This window comes from Schistocerca gregaria, chromosome 4, assembly GCF_023897955.1.
Source record: "Schistocerca gregaria isolate iqSchGreg1 chromosome 4, iqSchGreg1.2, whole genome shotgun sequence".
NCBI lineage: Eukaryota > Metazoa > Arthropoda > Insecta > Orthoptera > Acrididae > Schistocerca > Schistocerca gregaria.
Genome location: NC_064923.1, coordinates 217,194,237 through 217,222,188, shown reverse-complemented (window position 1 = coordinate 217,222,188; position 27,952 = coordinate 217,194,237). Strand labels below are relative to the sequence as shown.

At 39.1% G+C, this 27,952-nt stretch overlaps 1 protein-coding gene across 8 annotated transcripts in view; it reads left to right on the top strand.

Moving 5' to 3' along the window:
• The window catches only part of LOC126267096 (MKRN2 opposite strand protein), a 95,943-nt gene that overhangs the window by 23,603 nt on the left and 44,388 nt on the right, over positions 1-27,952 (top strand). For 3 of the 8 annotated variants that reach the window (XM_049971968.1, XM_049971970.1, XM_049971969.1), the window contains one exon: positions 1,034-1,210. In XM_049971968.1, the coding sequence (XP_049827925.1) occupies positions 1,187-1,210 (24 nt within the window). In that variant the 5' untranslated portion in view covers positions 1,034-1,186. Of the gene's footprint in view, positions 1-1,033; positions 1,211-16,305; positions 16,471-19,107; positions 19,263-27,952 lie in introns of those variants that run through there. The other 5 variants (XM_049971974.1, XM_049971975.1, XM_049971971.1 and 2 more) reach the window with 4 other exon arrangements.

The following is a 27,952-nucleotide window of genomic DNA, read 5'->3' as shown; positions in this document are numbered from 1 at the left end:
ACTAAAGGGAGCTGTAGAGAGTAAAAACTTTAGAGGAGGACAAAGACTTGAATACATTCAGCAAATAATTGAGGAGGTAGGTTGCAAGCGTTACTCTGAGATGAAAAGGTTGGCACAGCAGAGGAATTTATGGCGGTCTGCGTAGGTGCTCTGTATATTCCAGAAAAAGCAAAAATATGAAATTGTGTGGAAATAGAGTTCACAGCTGTAAATACAAATAAATGGTTATCTGTGGCTGAATTCCCTCACACAATACGCCATTTTATTCTAGTTAGTCACATTGTTATTATTTATGCATAATAAAGTTAGATAGAATTAGAAGGGGGGGGGGGGGGGGGGCAACTACGTACTCTCATTGACCTCTAGACAGGGAAGTGATCTGTATTTGGGTAATACGTCCTTAACCATTGTTCGGAATCTTATGTGATAGTCTGCTGGCTATCCGAGAACTTGGTATGTGAGTGTTAAATCACAGATTTTAAGTTTAATATGAAAGACTTGTATGGATCTCTCATTTCTCATTCAGTGTAACTGCGCATTGCACTAGTTTAGTCCTTTTCGATTGACTGTCATACCCTTAAGTATATACCTACGGTCACATGTTATGGTTTTTTTTATTTTTTTTAACCAATATCCCATGATTACTGTAGTAGTAAATTATCACCTGGTCATGTAGCTGTGATTTGATTGTTCCAGGAACTACTACAAATGAATATTTTTTTTTAATGTATCATTATGTCAGCCTTGCTATAACTAGTCAAGAGCTGCCATATTCTCCTAATTTGAGAACATCAAAGGGAAGTTAGAATTCTTGTTTATTGTGTCAAGAGATGTAACACTGATATAATGTGTCATGCCCTTGCTTAATAGAAAAAAAAGTAATCCTGCTATTCACTTCAAATGATGTCAGTGTGAGGGAACCAAAAAATACTTAAATCAGGATAGTCTGACTGTCTAATTTCATGTAACATAAATTCCATTGTTCTTTTGTTGTTTGCAATACTGTGGTCATGGTTCCATTCTTATCTTACAGCTTCAAGAAGTGGCTACAACAGTGACTTTATATTTGTGAAGAAATGCAGAAATACTGAAAAATGAAGTGAGCTGATGATAACGTGGGTGTCCAGGTGTTACAACCGAAAAAAGTTATGAGTGAAAGCAGTGATGTGGAATCACCGTGAAATGAATGGAACAGAGTAGCATACAGATGGTCAGTAACTTTCAGAATGGGTTCAGATGACACGGAAAATGATTACTATGTTGGTTTATTGTACCAGGAGTTGTTGTTAGTGCTGTGTATTGCAATCATTGTAAAATCCCCCTTATTGTTAAATTGTTTCATAAATTAGACTATGGTGATTATTTCCTTACCTTTGGCAAAAGTGAATGATTCCTTTATTTGTTGTGGCCCACTGTTATCTTCTGAATCGCTTCAGGCAAATGCTGGGACAGTTCCTTTGAAAGTACACGGCCAGCATCCTTCTGCATACTTCCCTAAACCGCTGGGAATGATGACCTCGCTATTTGTTTCCCCTTCCACAAACCAACCAACCAATCCAGACAAATCCCTTCAGAAAAGACACCCTAATATTTAAATTTATATTCATTGGTATCAAATTCCTGTGTTTCAGAAATGCTTTTCTTGCCATTGCCAGTCTGTGTTCTATATCAGTTTTGTATTATTTCATCAATTATTTTGCTCCTCAGACAGCAAAACTCACTGTAAGCCCGTGGAATATTGTCCCATCCCTTCACCCTGGCTCTCTGGTGCCCTGTAATATCTCTGGTGGGACATGATGATTGCAAACAGCTTGTTTCAGCTCCTATGGATTCTGAATGTAGCCGAGATCTGGAGAATATGGAGACTATTCCATCTGACTGGTTCTGTTCTCCACTAGGAAGGTGTTTACAAGATTGTGGCACTGGTGGAGTGCATTGTTGCTCATCAGTGTGAATTCTGCTCCAGTATGCTCACTAAATGGAGCCACAATATGCGCAAGAATGTTGTTCCAATACTTCACACCAGTCATCCTCCCATTTATTGGCACAAGTGGTGCCCTGTGGCCATACATGATTCCATGTCAAAACATGAATGAACCGCATTGATAAGGGCGGCAGTATAGGATACAGTTAGTGTTTAAACATTGCCCTCATTGCCTCCACACATGGATATTGGTATTATCAGGGTGGAGGCAAATACGGATCTCATCAGAAAGGAATGTTATGTCCCACTGTTGCCTAGCTCACAAAGAAGGTTCCATGCTCGTGTGATACAAGCCCTTCTCTGAACTTCATTTAGAGGAGAAGCCTCAAGAGGTCTTCTGTCATATAACCCCTGCTCACAGAGCCTATTTCATATTGCTTGTTTAGACTGCTGCAATCCTGTAGCTGTTTGGAACTGCTTCCACAGACATGTGGCATTGTGTTGAGGGTTCCTCCTTGCTCTTGTATGCAGAGATCGATGCTTCACATCTGTTGTTTTCCTGCCTATTCTGTGACGAACCTCAACTGATCTTGTCGCTAAAACTTGTTACGGATTCTAGAGCGACATTCTCTGTGACACCCACCTGTTTTATCCCCTGCTCATTAGAAGAGATTATACAAAACCTCTGATCTATGTTATTGTTGACAGAATCATCTTGAAGCAACAAAACTCTCATAACAAGACACAGCACAAGTACTGCAACATATCTGGATGACACAGTTGCCATACACTGCACATAATGCACCTTATGGTAGGAACATGGACCTTTTCAGATAGAATTACATTATAAGCAAACAAGTGTACTGATATTGTAATGTATCTCTTTATCACAATGTTCAGTATTAAAGTGTTGGCAATATGCTACATTTATTTTGATGACTGTATTATGCTTACCACGTGCAATAGTTTTGTCAATGCTGGTTGGTTCTCCCAAGGAACCCAATAATTCTGAGGTAATGTTGTCTTCTCCATGGGTCTTTCTTTGACATAGGTGTGCAGATTCTTCGCACAGTAATATATTTCCCATCTCATGTTCATCTACTTCCTCTTTCTTCTTCTTAATGCTATCTTGTATAATTCATTTCTATTGTAGAGCCTTTCTATAAGTTCCTTTCATCTTGCAACCTTAATTCTTTAATATTCACACAGATGATTAGCTTTTCTCCAAGGCCCCTATAATATTCATATAGATACCATCTATATTTCTCAAAGTTATACATGCTTCTAAAACTTTGCATTTATCCTCTAGTTATTTCTGATCTGCTGCATTGTGCTTTCTGTCAGTCTTGGTTTTGAGACAATATTATGAAAAGGAAAGTTGCTACTCACCATGTAGCGGAGATGCTGAGCTGCAGATAGGCACAACAAAAAGACTGTCACAGTATGAGCTTTCAGCCAACAAATTTGTGCCTATCTGCAACTCAACATCTCCGTTACATGGTGAGTAGCAACTTTTTTTTTCGTAATATTGTTACATTCCATCCTGGATTTTCCGCTGTTCAGTTTTGAGACAACTGTATTCAGTTTTGCCTCCCTCAATTGCTGCATTTTTAGGGTTCCTTATCTCAGTTGGTAAAAACAGAACCCATATAGGATCTCTTTGTTGTCCTTCTGCCACTCTATCTGACTGTTAAGACCACTTTTTCTGTCTGGAATGAGTGGACGTATCAAGTTGAAATTTATGTCCCATACTAAAGTCTATTGTCCCTCGACAGTGTAAAAGTCGAAGTTTCGTAGTCCAGGTAATCAAAAGATTTAGCTATTTTTTTATGTCGCATATTTTGAAAGTCGCAGAGTCACTCATCAAAACCTGTAGGGTACTTCTGATTAAACTAGAATCATGAAATTTGGCAGGAAGCAAGATTTCACAATAAAAGTAAAGGAAAGCATAAAAAATTGTTAATTTGTTATTATATCAGATAAAAAATACTTTTCGTTCAAATTTGTTATCCGACTCTCAGTCTGTCTCTCTTCTAAGACACTGTTTTCTCAGGAGTGGGTAGGCACATTCTGGATGGATGAATTATCTATATGCATAATTAAATTTGTATGAAACACTCAGAGTGCAAGTCCTACTCACCTGTGGCCAATTTTTATCTATCCTCCATTCATTATTGGTATGTACAATATTTCCTAATGTTTCCTCGTTTTCTTAACTCTGAAGAAACATCTGCTAATATGAAGTGCTAGAGATATAGTTTTGCTTCAATATGTACCTGCCATACACATCATTCCACTTCTCACAGTTGGTAAATGGGTGCTCATTCCCCTGTTTTTAGAAACATATTTTTAGTCTGCTGTAGGAGACAAACTAAAGAAAGAGTTCTGTGTACGCATTTTCATGCCAGCGCAACCCTGGTGGTGATCCTGTGGAATAATAAAGACAAAAGGTATATTCAGGTTGGAGGTATAGATGAGACTGTATTTTTAATTTTGCTTAAAGGAACTCAGTCAAGCTTATAACTAGTCCCACTGGAGCTTGTGAAATTAAAATGTTGCATTATTTAGTCAAGATATGTAAGTAGTAGGTATCCGTTTTGTAGTAACTGTATTCAAATCTGATAACTACTTATCTGTTGTTGTTACATTTTCCATTATTCCAGGGAAACATGTAATGATTCCAAAATAATACTATCATATTTTTGTCACCTTATTATAGTTGACTATTGAGTTTAAGGTGCACTCTCTTCCACTTCCTTTATTTATTCCCAATTCCAAGTTGACAAAACAGCATCAGTGAGCTGTTATTAGAATGAAAAATGTATTTAAGACTTGGATTTATGACAGTGGTAATTTGTTATCTTAACTCAGGAGTGGATTTGATAATGCTTCACACTTATAGAACAGTCAAAAATATTGATTTAATCAAATTTCAATTAAATACTGTTTGCAAAGAATAATGTTTTAACTGAAAAATATTAGGTAGGGTATGCAACTTGATGCCTGTCTGATTATGTTTTGTTTTGTTGAGTGAAGACATTGTATAGACTGGTGATGCTACCACATTCTCCATGTGCTGTTATTTTAAAAAATCTGTGACTGGATCTTGCATATGTGGGTTATGTAGTAGTTTTTAGTTGAAACTGTAAGCTTGTGAAGAAAATTTTATTAAACATCTCAGCTAGCTGCTAAATGGCTGCATGGGTCAGTTGTCGTTTCCTGTTTCAGTCAACAGCAGTCTCAGTTGAGGAAATTGTGGTAAATCTAAACCCTTTCTAAACACTATGAGGGAGTGATTGCATTGCATGCACTACTGTCTGTATCTGCTGTATGTAAAGATGTAGGCTGCACCTTGTTCATTTGTAGGATTGTTTTATTTCTAATATTATGTTTTATTACTCAATTCTCAATTTAGAGTACATATTTTCACCAAAATTTTACTTGATGTAGCTTACTGTAGGAATTTTCACAAGGACAGTTGTAATAAATTGAAAAAATGTATACTTAACAGCTGCCTAAGAGTTGAGTAATAATTTCTTGTTGTTATCATATATCTCAGAGACTGTGGAATTTATTGTTCACAAGTGAGAAACAAAAATCCTTTATTCGTGCATCATGATCTTTAAAGCTTTCTTTTTATGCGCCAACTCGTAATCAGTTTCAGAATCATTGTAGTCAACTGATGGACTCCACAAATTATAATCCATTTTATATTGATACTCATTTTGAAATGTGACGTTCATTATAGATAGCACTAGTTTTGAATTAAATTGTCGGTGGCTGAATAACTGGTTCTCAAGTTTAAGGAAGCAGGGCCACCCGTAGATTTCATGGGCCTCTAGACAATCTTCCCAAGTCTTCTCAGGCCGTAGGATTTAGTTATCACAAATATTGATTCTTTGGTTTGTTATTTTACTTATGAGAAGTAAATAAATGCTGCCTAGACAGCGCTCTGTCAGTAATATATTAACTGAATATACTGTATTTGAACAGATAGAAATATTAGTACATACAATAGTAATAATAATAGCAATAATGTTGGAAAAGATAGACTGCTACTTACTGTAAAGATGACATGTTAAGTTACAGAAAGGTACATAACAGGCACTTTCACAGTAGCTTTCAGCCACAGCCTTCGTCAGAACAAGGAGGCTATGGCCTTAAGCTTATGTGTAAATTGCTTTTAATTGTGCCTGTCTGCAAGTTAATGTGTCATCTTTATGGTAAGTAGCAATCTGTCTTTTCCTACATTGTTGATATTCCAAGCTCCAAACTGGAGTTTCCATTGTTAAATAACAACAACAGTAACAGCTACCAAAAGAAACAGACCTAATATTTAGTGAGAAATCTTTGCAGCAAACTTCATTAGCTGGTCGACACTGTCAGTGTCAGCTGAACAATTTTGGGCAACTGTAGATGAAACACTAAATCTCCTATTCTTGCAGCTGATGATGTTATCTGCTACATCATTGATGCTCATTTCAAAACAATTTTGTGCTTTATTGATAACAGTGCTAGTTGATTTAGTTTCTCTTGGCCTAAAGTTGATCTTAAATGATTTTTGATTAATGCTAATTTACTAAGTCCTTTTTCACGTGAAGCAATAGTCACTTGTAGAGAACAAAGATTGTAACCTCAACTTGTCAATTTCATTTACAAGAAGAAATGGAAGCCCTTTGTTTTCTGTTGTTTTTCAAATCTAGAAAAGTAGCTTTACTGACTGATGTAAACATTTGTATTTCTCTGAAAAGATTATCATTCACATCATCAGGACAGGTTCTAATTAATTTCTTAATTGTATCACTATCATTCAAAGTCGTATTTATTCTGAAAATAGTTCAAAAGTTGCACAAATATTTCTGATTTCTCCAGTTGAGAAACAATGTTGCCTATGATTATGTAAAAAATCTCTTTTGGGGACTGTTTTTCCTCTATTTCATCTGGGAGTGTGCTAGATGCTACACTACTACTCCAATCAGATTCATCAAAGATAATTTTCCTTTATCTTCCTCTTTTTTTTAAAAAAAAGAAAACCACTGCCTCAGCCACAATTTCAGTTGTCCTTTTTTCATTTATACAGGGTGATTCAAAAAGAATACCACAACTTTAGGAATTTAAAACTCTGCAACGACAAAAGGCAGAGATAAGCACTATCTGTCGGCGAATTAAGGGATCTATAAAGTTTCATTTAGTTGTACATTTGTTCGCTTGAGGCGCTGTTGACTAGGCGTCAGCGTCAGTTGATTCTAAGATGGCGACCGCTCAACAGAAAGCTTTTTGTGTTATTGAGTACGTCAGAAGTGAATTGACGACAGTTGTTCAGCGTGCATTTCGAACGAAGTATGGTGTTGAACCTCCTGATAGGTGGTGTATTAAACGTTGGTATAAACAGTTTACAGAGAATGGGTGTTTGTGCAAAGGGAAAAGTTCTGGACAGCCGAGAACAAGTGATGAAAATGTAGCACACATCCAGCAAGCATTTGTTCGCAGCCCAGGAAAATCAACTCGCAGAGCTAGCAGAGAGCTGCAAATTCCACAATCAACTGTATGGAGAGTCGTACGAAAAAGGTTAGTTATGAAACCTTTCAAGTCTGCAGCTGATAAGATTAAAAGAATCGATTTCTGTTATTTTATCCTTGCTCAAATGGAAACAGATGAATCTTTTGTTTCGAAGATTGTCTTTAGTGATGAAGCAACTTTCCACACTAACGGGAAAGTCAACCGTCACAATGTCTGTATATGGGGCACTGAGAGTCCGCGGGAAACAACTCAGTATGAACGTGACTCGCCTAAGGTGAACGTTTTCTGTGCCATTTCAGCCAATAAAGTTTTTGGTCCCTTTTTCTTCGAAGGTGCTACTGTAACTGGACTACAGTATCCGGAGATGTTAGAGAATTGGCTGTTCCCTCAGCTCGAACAAGAAGCACAACAATTCACATTTCAGCAGGATGGAGCGCCACCACATTGGCACTTGTCTGTCCGTACCTGAACTTCAACTACCCGAGGCGATGGATCGGTCGCCAGGCAGCCCGTGACAGAGCACTTCATCACTGGCCTCCAAGAAGCCCTGATCTTACCCCCTGCTATTTTTTCTTATGGGGGTATGTTAAGGATATGGTGTTTCGGCCACCTCTCCCAGACACCATTGATGATTTGAAACGAGAAATAACAGCTCTCCAAACCGTTACGCCTGATATGCTACAGAGAGTGTGGAACGAGTTGGAGTATCGGGTTGATATTGCTCGAGTGTCTGGAGGGGGCCATATTGAACATCTCTGAACTTGTTTTTGAGTGAAAAAAAAAACTTTTTAAATACTCTTTGTAATGCTGTATAACAGAAGGTTATATTATGTTTCTTTCATTAAGTACACTTTTTTAAAGTTGTGGTATTCTTTTTGAATCACCCTGTACTGAGAGCTTAGTCATTGTATGCTGTTGTTTTGGCGCGAATATTTTGTTTACAGCGAAGTAACTGTATGTGTGAGTTTCATATTCCACTTAAAAACAATGGGAAGAATTAAGAACTTTGGTGTTAAACAATGTAAATTTTATGGAGACCAGTTCACCTAACAGATTAACTCTGCTAATACTGAAATGCAATGTGATGCAACGCTTGAATCTACTTCAACTACTCCAAGTGCTTTGAAGCTAAACCTGAAATATTTGGACAATGGGCTTGACCGTATTAATGTTGATAATATAGACCCGCCAACTATTGGTTCAGGTTGTGTTACACTCTGCTCTATCTGAACTAATAAATAAAGCTTTGCAGTTTAAGGAATGTGGCAATAGTGGTGTAAAGGTATTTGAGGAGATACGTGCTAGAATAGGTTGTGCATCAAAATTAAGATCTGTTTGTAATTTTTGTGGTTTAAGTGAGTGTGGTTATACTTGTGGTGTAACTAAACAGAGAGTGTATAACACAAACATCAAACTTGCTTATGTTATGAACTGTATAGGCAAAGGGTACAAAAGTGCACAAATTTTCTGTGCTCATGTGGGCTTACCTCCCCCTACAAGGTTTGACAGGTACAATAAAATTATTCTACGGACTTCAGAAGAAGTAGCAAATGATAGTTTTAATAATGCTGTTCAGGAAAGTGTAGACACGAAAGACAGCAACGCATGCATGTCTGCAGCATTGGCTGCATCCTGGCAACAAAAAACCATAGTTCCCTAAATGGTGTTGTGACAGCTACCTCCTTGGACAGTGATAAAGTCATTGATGTGGAGTATATTACCAAGTACTGTCATGGCTGTACTAGTGGAAATGAAAATCATAAATGTTTGATTAATTTTAGTGGCTATAGTGGAGGGATGGAATCTGATGGTGTTGCAAAGATATTTCACAGGTCAGTGGAGAAATATGGTTTGCTATATGTATCTTACCTAGGAGATGGAGACTCAAAAGGGTACCAAAAAGTTTGTGAATCCAAACCGTACGCTGACACCAAAATTGAAAAAATGGAATGTGTTGGACATGTCCAGAAAAGGTTAGGTACAAGACTGAGGAACTTAAAGATGAATTTGAAGGGAAAGAAATTAGCTGATGATAACTGTGTTATTGAACATGGTTGGCTTACAGACGAAGAAATAGACAGGTTGCAGTGTTATAGACAAGCCATAAGACAAAAAAAAAAAAAATTACCTTGAGGGAATGAAACAGGCAGTATGGGCTACCTTCTATCATAAATCCGCCACAGATGACAACCCATGTCATGTACTCTGCTCACATGGCAGTGACTTTTGGTGTGGCTACCAGAGGGCTGTTACTTAAGGTGTGACCTACAACCATAAACATTCTTTGCCATTTGTTATAATGGACGTTATAAATCCTATATATGTGGATTTTAGTGACACAAGTTTATTAGAGAAACATTTACACATTAGGACTCAAAATCCAAATGAAAGTTTCAACAATTGAATGTGGGAACGGATAACAAAAACTGTTTTAGTAGCATTAAATACTTTGAAAATAGGGTACTAGATGCTGTTCTATGTTTCAATGATATTGCAGTGTCAAGGCCTAATGTTATGGAAGTTATAGGAGTGCCTGGTGAAGTAAATACACAGAGAGCTTTAATAGCCGTTGTCCAAAGGGGACTCTCCAAAGCAGCAAAATCAATGTTGTAAGCCACCAAAGTAGCAAGAATAACAAGAAGAAATGTGAAAAAGAAAAGGGAGGAAGAACAACACAGGAAACAAGATGAATATGGACCTGGGATGCATTAATGCCATGCAAGTTTTAATTTTATCTTGAATTTCCCAGAAGTTAAATTATTTCATGTTCTTGTACACTTTGGATAAAAACTGTTAAAGATAGAGAGCTGAAATTTCGTATACTGTCTTAAAACATGCTTAACTAAAGAGTAGACTACTCTTGTGACTTAAATTAGAAACTAATTTTTTTTTAAATTTTTTTTTTAAAGAAAAACCCTGAATTCATTCCCAGTATTTTTGATAATCATACTTAACAATTTTTTGTACCGCAATTTATGACAGCACCATTTTTTCAGTAGTTTGCTTTGAAGATAATAGTGTAAAGTCCTTACAGGACAAAAATAAACGTGTTACTTTGTATTTTGAGTAATGTGTACCTATGATGTACATAAATAATTAGCATGGTTTATTTCAATAGCAACAAAAAACAAGTGTGAGAGCTAAAGCTGTGGTTCGTTCATAAAAATGTTCCCAAAAGATGTTTTAAAAGATAGTAAGCATTATACGGGCTTATGAATCTTATTCTTTGAGTTATGTTGCTTAGAAAAAACAAATTTTTTCAAAGGGTTCACAGACCAGTCCCTTAGGATTTCAGGCCAGAGTGCTCTTACATCCTTATCTATGAAAACCATAAGAGCTCTAATATTTTTTTTCATTTCAGTATTAAGGAAAATATCGTTTGACTGCAGAATCAATCTTCTTACGTTAATATGGTCTACAATGTTCCTCCAAACATTCAAGAGAATCAGTGTTTCAAACTTGGAGAAATAATAGATCAGTCTGTTCACTCCTACTATCCAATCGTGAGACAAACTACATTGACTTTTTGTGTATTGTAAGGCTTCTGTTACTTCTGATTGTTTTTATGCTATAGGCTTCACTGCCTCAGTTCTTGTACTCCATCCTGTTTCAGTCAGTCAACGAGGAGATCGACCTCCAGTGTGTTTTGGTAACGCTCTCCATTTCTATGGGCTTGCTCTAAAGAAATTGTACAGTTAGATCAGACACCTGAGAAATGTATGTACTTCTTCATTTCTTCTTGTAGCATGTAATCCTGAAAAGTTCAGAATACAAACGGCTCAAGGAGAAAATGTTACCAATGAGTTAATGTGTCTAATTTTTGCTTGCAGTTCTTTTATTTGGCCTGACAAATTTTATCCATGATCAAGGCACTGACCATGACAGTTTTACGTTACATCCTGCCTCATATGTAGCTCACTCTTTCTTGTTATCACACTGCAGTCACCCATGTATCAACCATTCCAGCTTCTGTCACCGTCCTCCCAGCAATGCATGACACGCAGCCCATTGGCTGCCACATCCTATCAGTAGGATCACACAGCAGTTGTCAGTTGCAGTGGTGGAATAATGGAATACCCTACCACAAGAACTCCATGCCAATCTTGTGGCCAGCATGATAATACATTGCAGAGCATACAGTGCCATCTGCGCTGTGCACACACACACAAACACACACACACACACACACACACACACACACACACACACACACACACTATTAAGATGCATGCCTTGCTTTTTGTAATGTCTAGGGGACTGTCATAAATCACAATTACTTAAGTGTAATTATTGTCTTTGTATAAAAGTGTCATTTCTGTTCAGCTCATATTTTTCTTTCAGTTACCTTCTGCATTATACTGTAGCAGTTCTTTATATGTATGGTCCAAATTTCATCAAGCTATATTACTTGTCAGAAACATGTAAAGCAAAAGTTACTTTTGTTGTAAACTTCTGCACACCAGTGTAGTGACCACCATATTATAAATCTGCCTTTGTTGCTGTTGATGGGTTACTGTAATCCTGGCAAAGGATTCTCATAAGGTACTACTACTCAAAGCCTGGTGAACCAAGGTATTTATAGTGGCGTCTCTCCTCTATTACTATTACTCTGTGCTGGCTAGTAACAGGCAGAACCTTGCTCCCTAATTTGTTCCAGGTTGGCAGAGTTCATGAACTATTTTGTTATGATGGTGAACACAACTAAACATTAAATTTAAGTGAAACAAAATACATTGGTATGCAAGAACATTCTTTCTCCATCTGTTTGTAATTTTGTTTCCAGCTCATGTGATTTTTCAAGCATTACGTAATTATATTTTGAAGTTTGTGTGATTTTGCACATGAAGCTTTATGTAATTAATGTAGTCAGTCATGAATAATACTAGTCTGCATTGTATCAGACAACAGAAAACTAATATGTGATACTGCCTCAACTTTTTATGCTGATTTGAAATCTGTTTTCAATTTTTTCCTGTCACATACAGTATTGCTGCAATTTGACTTCAAAAATGTATTGGTATGCCAGTAGGTTATGTGTATTGTTGCAGGGAAGTTTCTCAATGCGGCCCTGTATACCGGTAGGCTGTTGCACTTATTAATGCTATCTGATACTGTATGGCCTTGAAAGTGTTGTTTATCTCACAGGCTTGCATTACCACTGCTATATTGCAATTCTACTGCATATTTAAGACAGTATTAATAGAACAGTTCATCTGTTGTTTGTAGTTACTACAGTGTCAACACACAAGTGTGTGAACACTTGTGGAAATTATACAGCTCCTGTGCAGAGAATGGTTATCACAGACTTCATGAAAAAAGCTTACCATGCTTACATTAAAATGAAACTTGATAACCAGTAGAAGGGTTTGACAGTTTGCCGCTGTTGTGCTGACAGGTTAAGATTGTGGACAAAAGGAAAGAAAACATGCATGCCACTTGTGATTACTTCTGCTTAGTTAATGTTCAGGAGTGCAATTTGAAAAATAAGAAATAAATTGTGCATCCAGTCATTGATTCAACCATTAGGCCAGTTGCACATGGAGAAGAACTGATTGCTCCTCTTCCTCCATCTATTCTAGTGAATGCATAAGAAGATGGCGAAAATGAAGTTGATGCCATTACCAAAGACGATAATGATATCTACCAGCCTGAATGCAACTTCACTGCACGACTCAAACATTGTTTATTACACACCTATTATGATCTCATATCAGATTTGAATTTGCCTAAGGAATCTGCACAGCTATGTGGCTCCCTGTTAAAAAGTAAGAATTCTTTGGAACCAAGAACGCACTACCCAAGATACAGACACAGGATAAGACCTTGGGTTACTGCAATAATATAAATAAGTTAATGCAGTTCTGTGGTGTTGAACATGATCCTACTCTATGGAGACTTTTTCTAGATTCATCAACCATGAGCCTGAAATTGTGTTACTGCATAATGCATTATGGTTATAATGAGTATATGTCCATTCCTTTGGCCCGTTCAGTTCAAGTGAAAGCTATGTATGAGAATATGAAGATACTCTTAACAAGTACCTAATATGAGGAACACAAATGACTTATCTGCAGTGACTTCAAAGTTATTGGAATACTGTTAGCACAGCGAGCCAAGTTTACAAAAGTACCATGCTGTATATGTAAAGGGAATAGTCGAGCAACGCAAAGACATTGGAGTGTGAGAGTTTAGCCAGAGTGGAGAAATTTTGTGCTTGGAACTAAAAACATTCTGCACGAACTGCTTGTGGGGGAGGCAGATCCTTGTTTCCACCACTACACATAAAACTGGGCTTGATAAAGCAATTTCTAAAGGCTCTACTACAAGATGAACCCTGCATCTAGTGCCTTTCCAAGAAATTTTCCTTTGTCACGCAAGACAAGTTGAAATCTGAAATGTTTGTTGATCCTTAAATAAAGAAACTGATGATTTAGATAAGACAATGATGAAGAGAGAAAAAGACGCATGGATCACCTTCCAATCTGTTACCAAGAACTCTCTTAAGAATAACATAGTCACAAATACAAGGCCATTGTTGAAAAGCTGTTGCACAATTTCAAGAAGATGGATTGTAACATGAGTGTGAAAGTTCACTTTCTACACTCGCATATTGACTACTTTCTGGAAAATTTGGGACTTTATAGTGAAGAGCAGAGTGAACATTTTCACCAAAAAATTACGGCGATGGAGTTGAGGTGCCAGGGGAACTGGAATGCGACTATGATGGGCGACTACTGTTGGATGTTGAAGAATGACACTCATCATATGCAAGATCTGAAAGGAAGTTTGAGAAGAGAAAGTTTAAAAATTAATGGAACACTGTTGACTTCTTGTTTTTATACTAGATAGTTGTGGAGATTAAAAAATCACCTTGTGTGAAATGGTATTGAATATACACTCCTGGAAATTGAAATAAAAACACCGTGAATTCATTGTCCCAGGAAGGGGAAACTTTATTGGCACATTCCTGGGGTCAGATACATCACATGATCACACTGACAGAACCACAGGCACATAGACACAGGCAACAGAGCATGCACAATGTCGGCACTAGTACAGTGTATATCCACCTTTCGCAGCAATGCAGGCTGCTATTCTCCCATGGAGACGATCGTAGAGATGCTGGATGTAGTCCTGTGGAACGGCTTGCCATGCCATTTCCACCTGGCACCTCAGTTGGACCAGCGTTCGTGCTGGACGTCCAGACCGCGTGAGACGACGCTTCATCAAGTCCCAAACATGCTCAATGGGGGACAGATCCGGAGATCTTGCTGGCCAGGGTAGTTGACTTACACCTTCTTGAGCACGTTGGGTGGCACGGGATACATGCGGACGTGCATTGTCCTGTTGGAACAGCAAGTTCCCTTGCTGGTCTAGGAATGGTAGAACGATGGGTTCGATGATGTTTGGATGTACCGTGTACTATTCAGTGGCCCCTCGACGATCACCAGAGGTGTGCGGTCAGTATAGGAGATCGCTCCCCACACCATGATGCCGGGTGTTGGCCCTGTGTGCCTCGGTCGTATGCAGTCCTGATTGTGATGCTCACCTGCACCGTGCCAAACATGCATACGACCATCATTGGCACCAAGGCAGAAGCGACTCTCATCGCTGAAGACGACACGTCTCCATTCGTCCCTCCATTCACGCCTGTCGCGACACCACTGGAAGCGGGCTGCACGATGTTGGGGCGTGAGGGGAAGACGGCCCAACGGTGTGAGGGACCGTAGCCCAGCTTCATGGAGACGGTTGCGAATGGTCCTCGCCGATACCCCAGGAGCAACAGTGTCCCTAATTTGCTGGGAAGTGGCGGTGCGGTCCCCTACGGCACTGCGTAGGATCCTACGGTCTTGGCGTGCATCCGTGCGTCGCTGCGGTCCGGTCCCAGGTCGACGGGTACGTGCACCTTCCGCCAACCACTGGCGACATCATCAATGTACTGTGGAGACCTCACGCCCCACGTGTTGAGCAATTCGGCAGTACGTCCACCCGGCGTCCCGCATGCCCACTATACGCCCTCGCTCAAAGTCCGTCAACTGCACATACGGTTCACGTCCACACTGTCGCGGCATGCTACCAGTGTTAAAGACTGCGATGGAGCTCCGTATGCCACGGCAAACTGGCTGACACTGACGGCGGCGGTGCACAAATGCTGCGCAGCTAGCGCCATTCGACGGCCAACACCGCGGTTCCTGGTGTGTTCGCTGTGCCGTGCGTGTGATCATTGCTTGTACAGCCCTCTCGCAGTGTCCGGAGCAAGTATGGTGGGTCTGACACACCGGTGTCAATGTGTTCTTTTTTCCATTTCCAGGAGTGTATTTGGGGTTCAGAAGTTACAATCATCAAACTATTACCTCTTAATTTGCGTAAAAACCTGATGTGACAAACAAAAATTGAAGTCACATCTAGAATCCGCATAAAAAATTGATTCAAGAACACCTAATTTCTACAAATCATCTGACAAAAAGTTTTAAAATACAGACTAGTGTAATTGTTTGCACCAAATCCAGTGTACAGGGAATGTCAAATATCCCTCATAAAGCAGATTAATTTGAGAAAGGCATTTCCATTTCATTTTTGCCGGAATATCTACAACATTGTAATAAAAATCAGGTATTGTGCACATATTTTCTCTGTACATTTTGTTGTGTTGTAATGTTAGTGTTTGACTACGATTTAATGCTACATACAGCCATTAGAATATTGACACTGTAGTTCTGTGCCTTTGCTGTCTTTAACAAAAAAAGAGAGGGAAAATCTGTCCTCTCTCCCTGTGTATTATTTCTTATGTGTGAAGATTATTTGCATTTTCAAACTTGTGTAATACACATTTGAGATATATCTATGGCTGTTCTTTTCAGGTAGGGACGAATTATGACTGTAAGTCTGTAATTCATGGATACAGACCCTGGTATTATTTGTTTTCAACACTGTGATTCTAAAGTATTTTGTTTCGAATTACCAGAAAATTGCCCTGTGTGTCAAAGTCCTATGGCAAATACTGTACTTCCTCTTCCTCCATTCAGGTAAGAGATTTTATCGGCATAAATTAAATAATTTTCTTGCTTTCAATTAATTTTTGTCTGTTTTGACCTATATAGTAAGCTTGAGTCACCTAATGTGTTAGACTGCAACATCATTAATACAGAAAATAAATATTCACCTCTGTCTTCTTTGTTTTAAACAGTGACATTTTCCAGGTAGTTGTGGTCTTGCCTTATCAAATTTCATTCTTTTCATGTGGCAAATATTTTAGAAATTATGATGTCTTCAATAGGACATAGATATAATTTTCCAGTGGCATATATGAATGTTAATGACGAGGGTTGGAACTTTAATAGTGGCAACTATCTACTTACAGTTTATACAAAATAGATACAAGCTTCAAAGTTTTACTGTCCTTCAGAGTGGTTACTGGCATTGTGTATAACCTGTTACCACTGATGTAAAAGTTGTATGATACCCTTAGCAGCATCAATTGTCTTGATAGTTTGAGTGGAGCAATATGTTGCAGATATATCTCTGTAACAGTTCTGAAGTGGATGCCACCAAGTGCTTCCTTCATATTAGGACACAAATTGCAGTCCAGGGAATGTACTGGGTAATACGATACTTCCCAGCCCCCTCAATCGAACAAATAAGTCACAGCTCGTGCCATGTGTATCTGAGCATTGTCCTGCAAAATTATGGGCAAGTCCTACAGAAAGTTTTGTCTCTTCTTTCTCTAAAGTGATAGCAGGCTATGTTCCAAAAATGAACAGCTTAGAGAAAGAAGCAGCAACATTTCGTGTGTGACATTATCATCATTTTGCAGGACAATGTTTATCCACGTAGAAAAATCATTGGTATAGTTCACTTAGGATACGGTGACCGATGCGCAATGACCAGTTTTTGTCCAAAGTACTGGGCGAGTTCATATATTTGTTTGGAAGGGTAGGCCGATAAGCATCTTCCACGTTTCAGCTAAGCATCTTCCACCTTTCAGCTAAGCATCTTCCACCTTTCGGCTGGTCAGCGATGACAGAATTGAGGCGCACACCCTGCAATCTTTCTCAAATAATTTTACTGAAACTATACGTAAAAAAATCAATGTTGCTTTATTTATTATAGCTACATATATCAGGTTCATGCTGTTGTGCCCATCATTTCATTAATGACAATAGTTATTGTGATATTTACGTAAAAAGTAAGACTATGCACGAAATTTGGAAAAGTGTTTAGTGAAAAATAGAGGTTGCTATGATTTTGCATTTGTTGTTGGGTATGAATTTTAGCTAACATATTGAATTTTTCTTTAGACTTGGGTAGAAGTATGTATCTGTCACCAACATTGAGAAAATTGGTCTGATGTAACACACCCATTTGTGGTCAAACCATGCCAGAGATAAAGACAGAGTGAAATATCCACAACATTCCTCATATTTCATAAGCAGTTTGAGATATCGAAATGAGATTTTGAAAAATGATAGCATTCAAAGAGGAGAGAATTTTACCATATCATTATTATGTAATACTTCATTATCTGCTGTGTTATTCCAATCACTACTGACTTTTTCGATGAAAGAATGTAGTTATTTAAGGCCATCGATAGCTGGTGAAATAAGAAATGCTATTGGTTTTGGAACAACATTTACTATGTGATCAAAAGTATACAGACACCCCCAAAAACATACGTTTTTCATATTATGTGCATTGTACTGCCACCTCCTGCCAGGTACTCCATATCAGCGACCTCAGTAGTCATTACACATCGTGAGAGAGCAGAAAGGGGTGCTCCGCGAAACTCACGGACTTTGAACATTGTCAGGTGATTGGGTGTCACTTGTGTCATGCGTATGTATCCAAGAATATCCCTAGGTCCACTGTTTCAGATGTGATAGTGAAGTGGAAATGTGAAGGGACACATACAGCACAAAAGCGTACAGGCCCACCTCGTCTGTTGACTCACAGAGACCGCCAACAGTTGAAGAGGGTCATAATGTGTAATAGGCAGACATCTATCCAGAACATCACACAGGAATTCCAAACTGCATCAGGATCCACTGCAAGTTCTATAACAGTTAGGCAGGAAGTCAGAAAACTTAGAGATTTCATGGTCGAGAGGCTGCTCATAAGCCACACATCATGTCGGTAAACGCCAAAATATGCTTCGCTTGGTGTAAGGAGTGTAAACATTAGACAATTGAACAGTGGAAAATCATTGTGTGGAGTGCCAAATCATGGTACACAATGTGGCAGTCCAATGGCCGGGTGTGTGTATGGCGAATGACCGGTGAATGTCATCTACCAGCATGTGTAGTGCCAACAGTAAAATTCAGAAGCAGTGGTGTTACAGTGTGGCCGTGTTTTTTGTGGAGGGCGCTTGCACTCCTTGTTGTTTTGCATGGCACTAGCACACCATAGGCCTACATTGATATTTTAAGTACTGTCTTGCTTCCCACTGTTGAAAAGCAATTCGGGGATGGCAATTACATCTTTCAACACGATTGAGCACCTGTTCATAATGTACGGCCTGTGGTGGAGTGGTTACACAACAATAACATCCCTGTAATGGACTGACCTGCACAGAGTCCTGACGTGAATCCTATAGAATACCTTTGGGATGTTTTGTAATGCCGACATTGTGCCAGGCCTCACCGACTGACATCAATATCTCTCCTCAGTGCAGCACTCTGTGAAGAATTGGCTGCCATTCCCCAAGGAACCTTGCAGCATCTGATTGGACGTATGTCTGCAAGAGTGGAAGCTGTCATCAAGGCTAAGGGTGGGCCAAGGCGATATTGAATTCCAGCATTACCAATGGAGTGCCCATGAACTTGTAAGTCATTTTCAGCCAGGTGTCTGGATACTTTTGATCACATAGCGTATATGAAGGCATTACACCTTTTTGCTTTCTCATAAGCTACTGAGTACTTTTTTTCAGTTCCTCTTATAATAAATGGCTTTTTCAGAATTCTCTCCGCAATTATGTCTGCGCAATATGTTAGTGAGGTGAGACAGTGTGAACTCCACTAAGTTTTGGCAAAAGAAGCAAATTTTGACATAGCAGCCCTAGAAATGTGTAGACTTAACTCAAAATTCACCATTCATGACACACCTCTGAAAGTTACAGTTGGTTAACAAGCCAGACAAAAATAAATTGCTGCATATTCAGAGGAATTCCTATTAGATACTGGCGAAAGCAGAGGTGACAATAGATCTTTTTGAATGGCCAGCATGCAAGTCTGGGTGTGGAGGGGCCCCACTTAATATTTACAAAAGATGTAAGTGTAGGCTTCAGTTTAGAATGGCACCTCCACTCCAGCACACGGCATTTCCCCTACAGCACTCTGAGCGCCCCCCTCCCCTCCCCCTTGCCCACCACCACTGCTGCTCTCCCCGTGCTTCCCCAGATAACTGTGCATTTAGCATCCAAGGCATTTGGTTCCCACTATAGTTGTGGCTTTGCTAAAAGAATTCCTCCTTGTATCAAATGTGAAGTGTAGGCAACAAAACAAGAACTGTCTAACAAACTCTTTGCACTTCAGATAATCTTTGAGCATAGAGTCTCTAATCTGTTGAAGCAGTAAGAACAGACAGTTGAAAAATTATCAGATCAGATGAAGGGTAGAGTGCAAACACAGTCCACATGGGGTATCCTAGCAATTTTAACAGTCACCTGTGAACAATTAAACCAAGTACAAGGGGTTACTAAAAGAACTGGAATTATTTTTTGAAAGCTATATATTTTCAAATTGTTTTCAAAACAACTTGATCCACTTCAAAATACTCTGCATTACTACTGCATTCTACCAGTGCCTCCCCGTTCAAAACATTTTTTTGGTCATCTTTACAAATGTGAGTGAAAAGCTAGGTTCATTGTAGGTAATGGAGGTGGGAGGTGAAAAATAAACATTTAAGACAATGATAGATGTAGAAAACTAAAATGGAGTGCAGAAAAGAGTAGTTACTGTGGAAAAATGCTGAGACGGAAGAAATTAACATAAATTAAGGCCAGGTGGGTGGCGAGAACCAAGGACATGTTGTAGCGCTAGTTCCCACGTGCAGAGTTCTGAGACACTTGTGTCTGGGGAAAGAATCCAGATGGCGTGTGTGGTGCCAGTATACACTCTCTGCCTGTGCCCTTTCATCCTAATTGATAATTTGGTGGTAGTCATGCGTAAAAGGCTGAACAGTGTTTACATAAATTATGGTATATGACGTGTCGTTTCATATGTGGCTCTCCCTTCGATAGTATATGTTTTGCCAGTTACAGGACTGCTATAGGTGGTGGTAGGAGGATGCAAAGGCAAGTCTTGCAGTGGACATGGTCACAGCGATAAGAGCCATAGGGTAGGGAGATGCGTGCAGAAGGAGAATAGGGTCTGACAAGAATATTGTGTAGCTGGTAGGGCAGCGAAAAGCCGTTCTAGGTGTGGTGGGCAAAGTCTCAGACAGCATGAATCTCAATTCAGGGAATGATTTTAGGAAGTCATGGCCCTGTCGAAGTAACTGATTAATACATTCCAGACCAGGATAATACTGAGTCACCAGTGGTGTGCTCCAAAGTTGTTTCTTGGAGGGATCAGGAGTACCAGGATTGGATGTGATGGCCCAGGAAATCTGATTTTGAACTTGGTGGGTTAACTACGTACAGTGAAGGCTGAGGTGGGAGTGGTGGTATATTGCTGTAAAGTGTCTGCATCAGAAAAAATATGTTTGCCTCAGTTGCCGAGGCTTTATGGGGCAGTGTATTTGACATGGAAATGTTGGCTACTGTCAAAATGTAAATACTGTTCTTTGTTGGTAGGTTTAATGTGGTCAGGAGTGTTTAGCTGGCCTTCGGTGAGGATGAGATCAACATCGAGGAAAGTGGCATGCGATTCAGAATAAGACCATGCGAAATTTAATTGGGAGAAAGTATTCAGAGATTCCAGGAGTTTCAACAGGTCAGCCTCACCATCAGTTCAAGGGGCAATGTGTTGATTAATCTTGGTGTTACAGATAAATAAACGAACAGATTAGCATATAAGGTAGAAAACAGACAATAATTTAAACAAGACAGATGACAACAAAGACTGACAAGAGGCTTACATAAGAAGGAATGATGGCCACATGGGCTAATACATCAACAAAAACAACCAGTTTTTGACAAAATAATTTAATTGGGTACATACGCATCTGTTGCACAATGGATAACAGTAGGACGTAAAATGGAAGTTTGCGAGGGAATACGTAAGCAAGTGCTCTGTTAAAAATACCATGTCTGTTCAAGAAGAACAGCTGAACAAACTAATAAGCTAAACAAAGATAAAGATATCATCAGTGTATCTAAACCAAACCAGGGGTTGAAGACTTATGGATCCCAGGAAAGCCCTCTCCAAGTTACCATTAAAAGATTGGCATAGGAAGGGGACATCCTGGTTCCCATGGCCGTACTCCTGATATGTTTGTTTGTCTGCCCTTCAAATTAGAAGTAGTTTTTGGTGAGTGTAAAGTTAATTAAGGTAAGTAGGAAGGATGCCATGGGTCTGGAATCAGGTGAGAGCTGACTGAGGAAATGTTCAGCAGCAGACAGACCTTGTACATGGGGGATGTTGGTATAGAGGGAGGTATCATCAATGGTGACAAGTAAGGTGTGTGGTGGGAGTGGGATGGCACAGATTTCAGGCAGTATAGGATATGGTTGGTTTGGTATCTTTGATATGAGAGAGGAGTCTTTGTACTGTGGGTTGCAGGTGCTGATTAACTAACGCAGCAACTATGGGATGGCCAGAATGTTTGGGTTTGTGGATCTTAGAAAAATGGTAAAAGGTGAGGGGGTGTGGTTTTGAGTGAAAAGTTCAATGGCTTGAGGTGTTCGTCCTTGTGAGGGGCCTGAGGTTTTAAAGGAGGGACTGCAGGTCAGTTTGAACCACAGGGATGGGATCTTGATGGCAGATGCTGTATGTAGAGGTGTCAGACAGCGGGCGTAAATCTTCACTAACATACTCCTTTCGGTCGAATACTACAGTGGTAGAGCCTTTGTCTGCTGGGAGGATAATGATGGAGTCATCAGTTTTTAGGGAATATAGAGCCTGGAGTTCAGCAGAGGACAGTTTTGGGTCATGTTGTAGGGACCTGACAAAAGGCTATGAAGCAATGCTGGATGTGAGGAATTCTTGGAAGGCTTGTAGGAGATGATTTTGAGGTAGTGGTGGTGGATCAAGTTGGGATCGTGGCCTGAACTGTTCAAGACAGGGTTCAGTGTCAGTTGTACTGTTGGAAAGGTTTTGGGATTGTGTTGCAAAGTGATATTTCCAATTGGTATTACATGTGAAGGAAAGTAGGTTCTTCACCAATGCAGCATGATCAAATGTAGGTTTAGGGATGAAAGTGAGACCCTCAGATAATACATATAATTCAGGAGTGGAGAGTGCTTTAGATGAGAGACTAAGGGCACTGTACTGTTGTGACTGGGTCTTATGATTAGGAGTTATTCTTGGTGTGGGAGGCATCGGTGAAGGCTGTGGAATGTTAAGGAGGTTGGCCAACCTCGGTTTGTAGGAAAGAAGTAGTGGTTGATGGTGTGATAGTTTAGGGAACTGTAGAAGGACAGGAAGGGAAACACCACTATTCAGTTAGTTTAGGAGAAGGTGGGATAGCTTTTTGAGGTGAAGTCTGGCATGCTGTTGCAGTTTGGAGTTGGCTTGGCAGATGATACCAACCGAGGAAACATAAGGGGCAGGTAACTGCAGGATTTTGTAGAAAAAGAGAAGTCTGGTGGAGTCGAAATTGGCTGATGAGACATATAGATCACAGATTATCTGGTAAGAGCAAGAGATTGCTGTAATTGAAGCTGTAAAAGAGCCTTGTGTAGAGTAGGATTACATCCAGAAACAGAGACGTTCAATGTTAGGCCTTTCGGAGTCACTCCGAGGGACAAGCAGGTTTCATGAAACAATTGTGGGACCTTAGTTTTGATAGCATGTTTTCGAAAAGAACGAATGTAATATGAGATATGATTCATCATGTCAAGAGAGGGTGGTTTGAAGAGTTAGAAATCATGGAAGTGACAATAAATAAATAAATAAAAGCTGAGGGTGGAAAAGATAGAAAAACAGAAGAAAAATGAGGAAAAAATTTGGAAAAATCAGAAAAAAAATCCATACAAAGACGTTAATAAGACATAATTAGTGGGAGGTCTATATGATATGATATGAAAAAAAGTTATATTAAAAGAAAAAAAGAAGAAAGTCGTGAAAAGACAGAATTTTAAAAACCAGGTAAACAGAAAGCAAAAGTCATAGGAGAATATGTAGACTACTTAGCTTGGCAATTAAAGTGGAGTAATAGACGGCAATAAAAGTCCATCAGAGCAGTTTGCTGAAAAACAATTTTACAAAAATGTGAAAGAATTATGTATAAACAAGATAAGTGGCCGAAGGGGGGGGGGGGGGGACTGCCAAATTTGTGAATAGATTGGTGAAAGATGATCGGTAGAAGGCCATGCAGTGTAATGAACCAAATTCGTAAATAACAATGGAATTGTGTTATATGTAAATAAAAATAGAGCCATATATGAGCACAGAAGTCACTACTAGAAAAGATAAGGGGCAATGTGTTGATTAATCTTGGTGTTACAGATAAATAAACGAACAGATTAGCATATAAGGTAGAAAACAGACAATAATTTAAACAAGACAGATGACAACAAAGACGGACAAGAGGCTTACATAAGAAGGAATGATGGCCACATGGGCTAATACATCAACAAAAACAACCAGTTTTTGACAAAATAATTTAATTGGGTACATACGCATCTGTTGCACAATGGATAACAGTAGGACGTAAAATGGAAGTTTGCGAGGGAATACGTAAGCAAGTGCTCTGTTAAAAATATCACGTCTGTTCAAGAAGAACAGCTGAACAAACTAATAAGCTAAACAACTTATAAATGGGTGATGTTTGCTGTTCTTCGTAACACTCTCATCTGTTACAAAATTACATTTACAACTGCATCTTGGATATCCCAACACGATTTATCATTAACTATGGAAGGGTCAGACGAATCTTTCAGTGGCGACATTCTCACACATATACTCATAATAGATACTCAGGACAAATATAAGAATAAAGAAAAACTTCACCAGTATGCACATGGTTGGCAAACAGTCATTCCCTCGTCTGGAGTGCATGAAGCAAGTCAACAAGAATGCATTGATAAGAATAACCTGTTAACAGTTGCACCATAGAAGAAATTCTCAAGCTAATTTGGAAGTTCTATCCTGAGCATCAGTAATTGTGACATGTAACGATTCTCACAATTCGCCAACATGTGATCGTCACAAACAAAAATTATGCATAAAATGAGTAGTAAAATTCAGAATAGCTGACCAAATTGGACAGGATACATTACTATGAGTCATGATCTGCTAACTTACAGCTCTCAGATCTGTACATAACACATGCTGAGACAACAAGGACATATGGAAACTAAATTCCGAACCGATCTGTTCTATTATCTTAGACCTATGAGATCACCTACAAACTAAATCAGACTGAACTGAGAAAATACAGCACAAGTCCACATGTTTGAACAGAAGTAGAGCAGAACAGTGGCTTGCATGCCTGACCAAGTGCAACTGGTTATAATGTTCAAAATTATCCAGAAAAATTCCATATGCTACTCAACGAGCAGTGAGCAATGAGAGCAAGATGTTAATTTTGACTTGAGGTGAAATCTACAAAAATAAGATAATGAATTAACTATGAATAGGCACACTCACACTTAGTCGGTGTCACCTGTCTCGCATCTCCCAGACCACAGTGCCAAGCAAACTCTTTTGGAGCCCACACATCCTATTCCTCTAGAAGTGCCCAGAGAGCTCCCAATTGAGTGGTGCCAACCTGTGCAAGAGCTTTGTCCAAGGCCAACAGAAACCTCTTTGCTGCCTGGTATGCATTTTATAGGATTGGCTATTCTGCCACAGAAGCAGACTACTTTTAGTCCCACAGATCTAGATACTGAAATTTATGTTGTACACTCTCATTCATGCTTTTCATTCATCAGGTGAGAGGAGGAGATGATGTCAATACTGACATATTGCACGTAGCTATATTAATATGCCTGTGGGGCTGCAGTAATTACCAAAAATCTTAGTAAAATGTGAAATGATATGAAGATAATATACCGTACGGCCATTATAGACACGCTCAGCTTCTATTGGTTGTTTTTTTAATGTAGTTTATGGTTTTCATCCACAATTGTGGTACCAGAGGTGGGTACATTAGGTTAAATGTGAAGCAAAATGATGAAGAGGTTCATGTAAAGATCTTTTAAGCCTACACGTTAAAAATCAGGATAATGGTGTACATTTAGTGAGTTACATAACTGAGTGAAGATAAAGGATATCGCTACCTGAAGATCTAGCGGATGACACTGTCAGAAGATACCACATTCAGTTCAAGCACTGTGATACTGTCAACTTATTCTGCATCATTATTCAGGAAAGGAAATGGCAGACTCTAAGAAGTGGAAAAATAGTTACAGTGAAAACATAACTTCAGTCAGTGCACGAACTATTCTAATTTACCAACTAATGGCGAATTTTATACATTACATTACAAATTAGTGTGTGTCAGTTTTCTAGCGCAACTCCTAAAGTGTCAGTTCATGCATCAGTTTGTAGGCTGTATTAAAAACCCAAGACAATGTCTAAAAATTCTAGAACAACCTATTAAAGTTTTTGGACAGATAAACAAAATACATGTGTTCACATTTCCATCTGAACTTTTTCATTTACATGTAATTATCATTGTCATGCTATATTTAACATAAATCAGATACATATAGCACTTGACTCTATGAAGGACATCTGTTTAAACAGCGAAATCATGATTTACTGCAAGTTTTAATGTGCACGTATTTTTGTGTTAATATTAAACTGTGTACATGTTTTGCATATTTAATGTAATTTGGTTGCTGTTAAATACATCCTTTATGCTCATAAATGCTGGTTGCAATATTTCATTAGCTTAATTTTTGTGCAGTTTTTCCCCCCTTAGATTGGAAAGAGATATTACAGGCAATTGTAGAGTTTTACAGGTTGATATTTGTATGCTGAAGTGCATATGACAATGCACATTTACTTGAAAAAGAAAAAAAAAACATTGATAATGTAAGAAAAATATAGCACAATGTTCTTTGCGTTGTCTGCAATGATGAATGCTATGAAAACTAGAGTTATTGTTAAGTAATGTTCAACTTAAGTAGTATCTTCATTTTAATTGTTTTCATATTGAATTATTGCATTACACCTTTCATAGTTTGGGTGTTAAATATTCCAGTGGGTGCCTAACCAGGTTAGTTAGTTAGCTGGTTGCGTGTTCCATTTATCGGTCGCACAGTACAGTAGCCGTTATGATGTGGAACGTATTTGTATATATATAGGGTGATCCATTGATAGTGACTGGGCCAGATATTTCACGAAATAAGCATCAAACGAAAAAACTACAAAGAACGAACCTTGTCTAGCTTGAAGGAGGAAACCAGATGGCGCTATGGTTGGCCCGCTAGATGGCGCTGCCATAGGTCAAATGGATATCAACTGCATTTTTTAAAATAGGAACCCCCATTTTTTTATTACACATTCGTGTACTACGTGAAGAAATATAAATGTTTTAGTTGGACCACTTTTTTCGCTTTGTGATAGATGGTGTTGTAATAGTCGCAAACATATGACTCACAGCTTTAGACGAACAGTTTGTAAAAGGTAGGTTTTTTAAATTAAAATACAGAACGTAGGTAAGCTTGAACATTTTATTTTGGTTGTTCCAATGTGATACATGTACCTTTGTGAGCTTATCATTTCTGAGAATGCATGCTGTTAACGTGATTATCTGTAAATACCACATTAATGTAATAAGTGCTCAAAATGATGTCTGTCAACCTCAATGCATTTGGCAATACGTGTAACGACATTCCTCTCAACAGCGAGTAGTTTGCCTTCCGTAATGTTTGCACATGCATTGACAATGCCATCTGGTTTACAATACAGAGTTAAAGATTAATATTTTTATTATTTACGCCATTCCCTTAAATGGAACAAAATGCATATACTACATTTATACTCTCCTGGAAATGGAAAAAAGAACACATTGACACCGGTGTGTCAGACCCACCATACTTGCTCCGGACACTGCGAGAGGGCTGTACAAGCAATGATCACACGCACGGCACAGCGGACACACCAGGAACCGCAGTGTTGGCCGTCGATTTAGCTGCGCAGCATTTGTGCACCGCCGCCGTCAGTGTCAGCCAGTTTGCCGTGGCATACGGAGCTCCATCGCAGTCTTTAACACTGGTAGCATGCCGCGACAGTGTGGACGTGAACCGTATGTGCAGTTGACGGACTTTGAGCGAGGGCGTATAGTGGGCATGTGGGACGCCGGGTGGATGTACCGCCGAATTGCTCAACACGTGGGGCATGAGGTCTCCACAGTACATCGATGTTGTCGCCAGTGGTCGGCGGAAGGTGCACGTGCCCG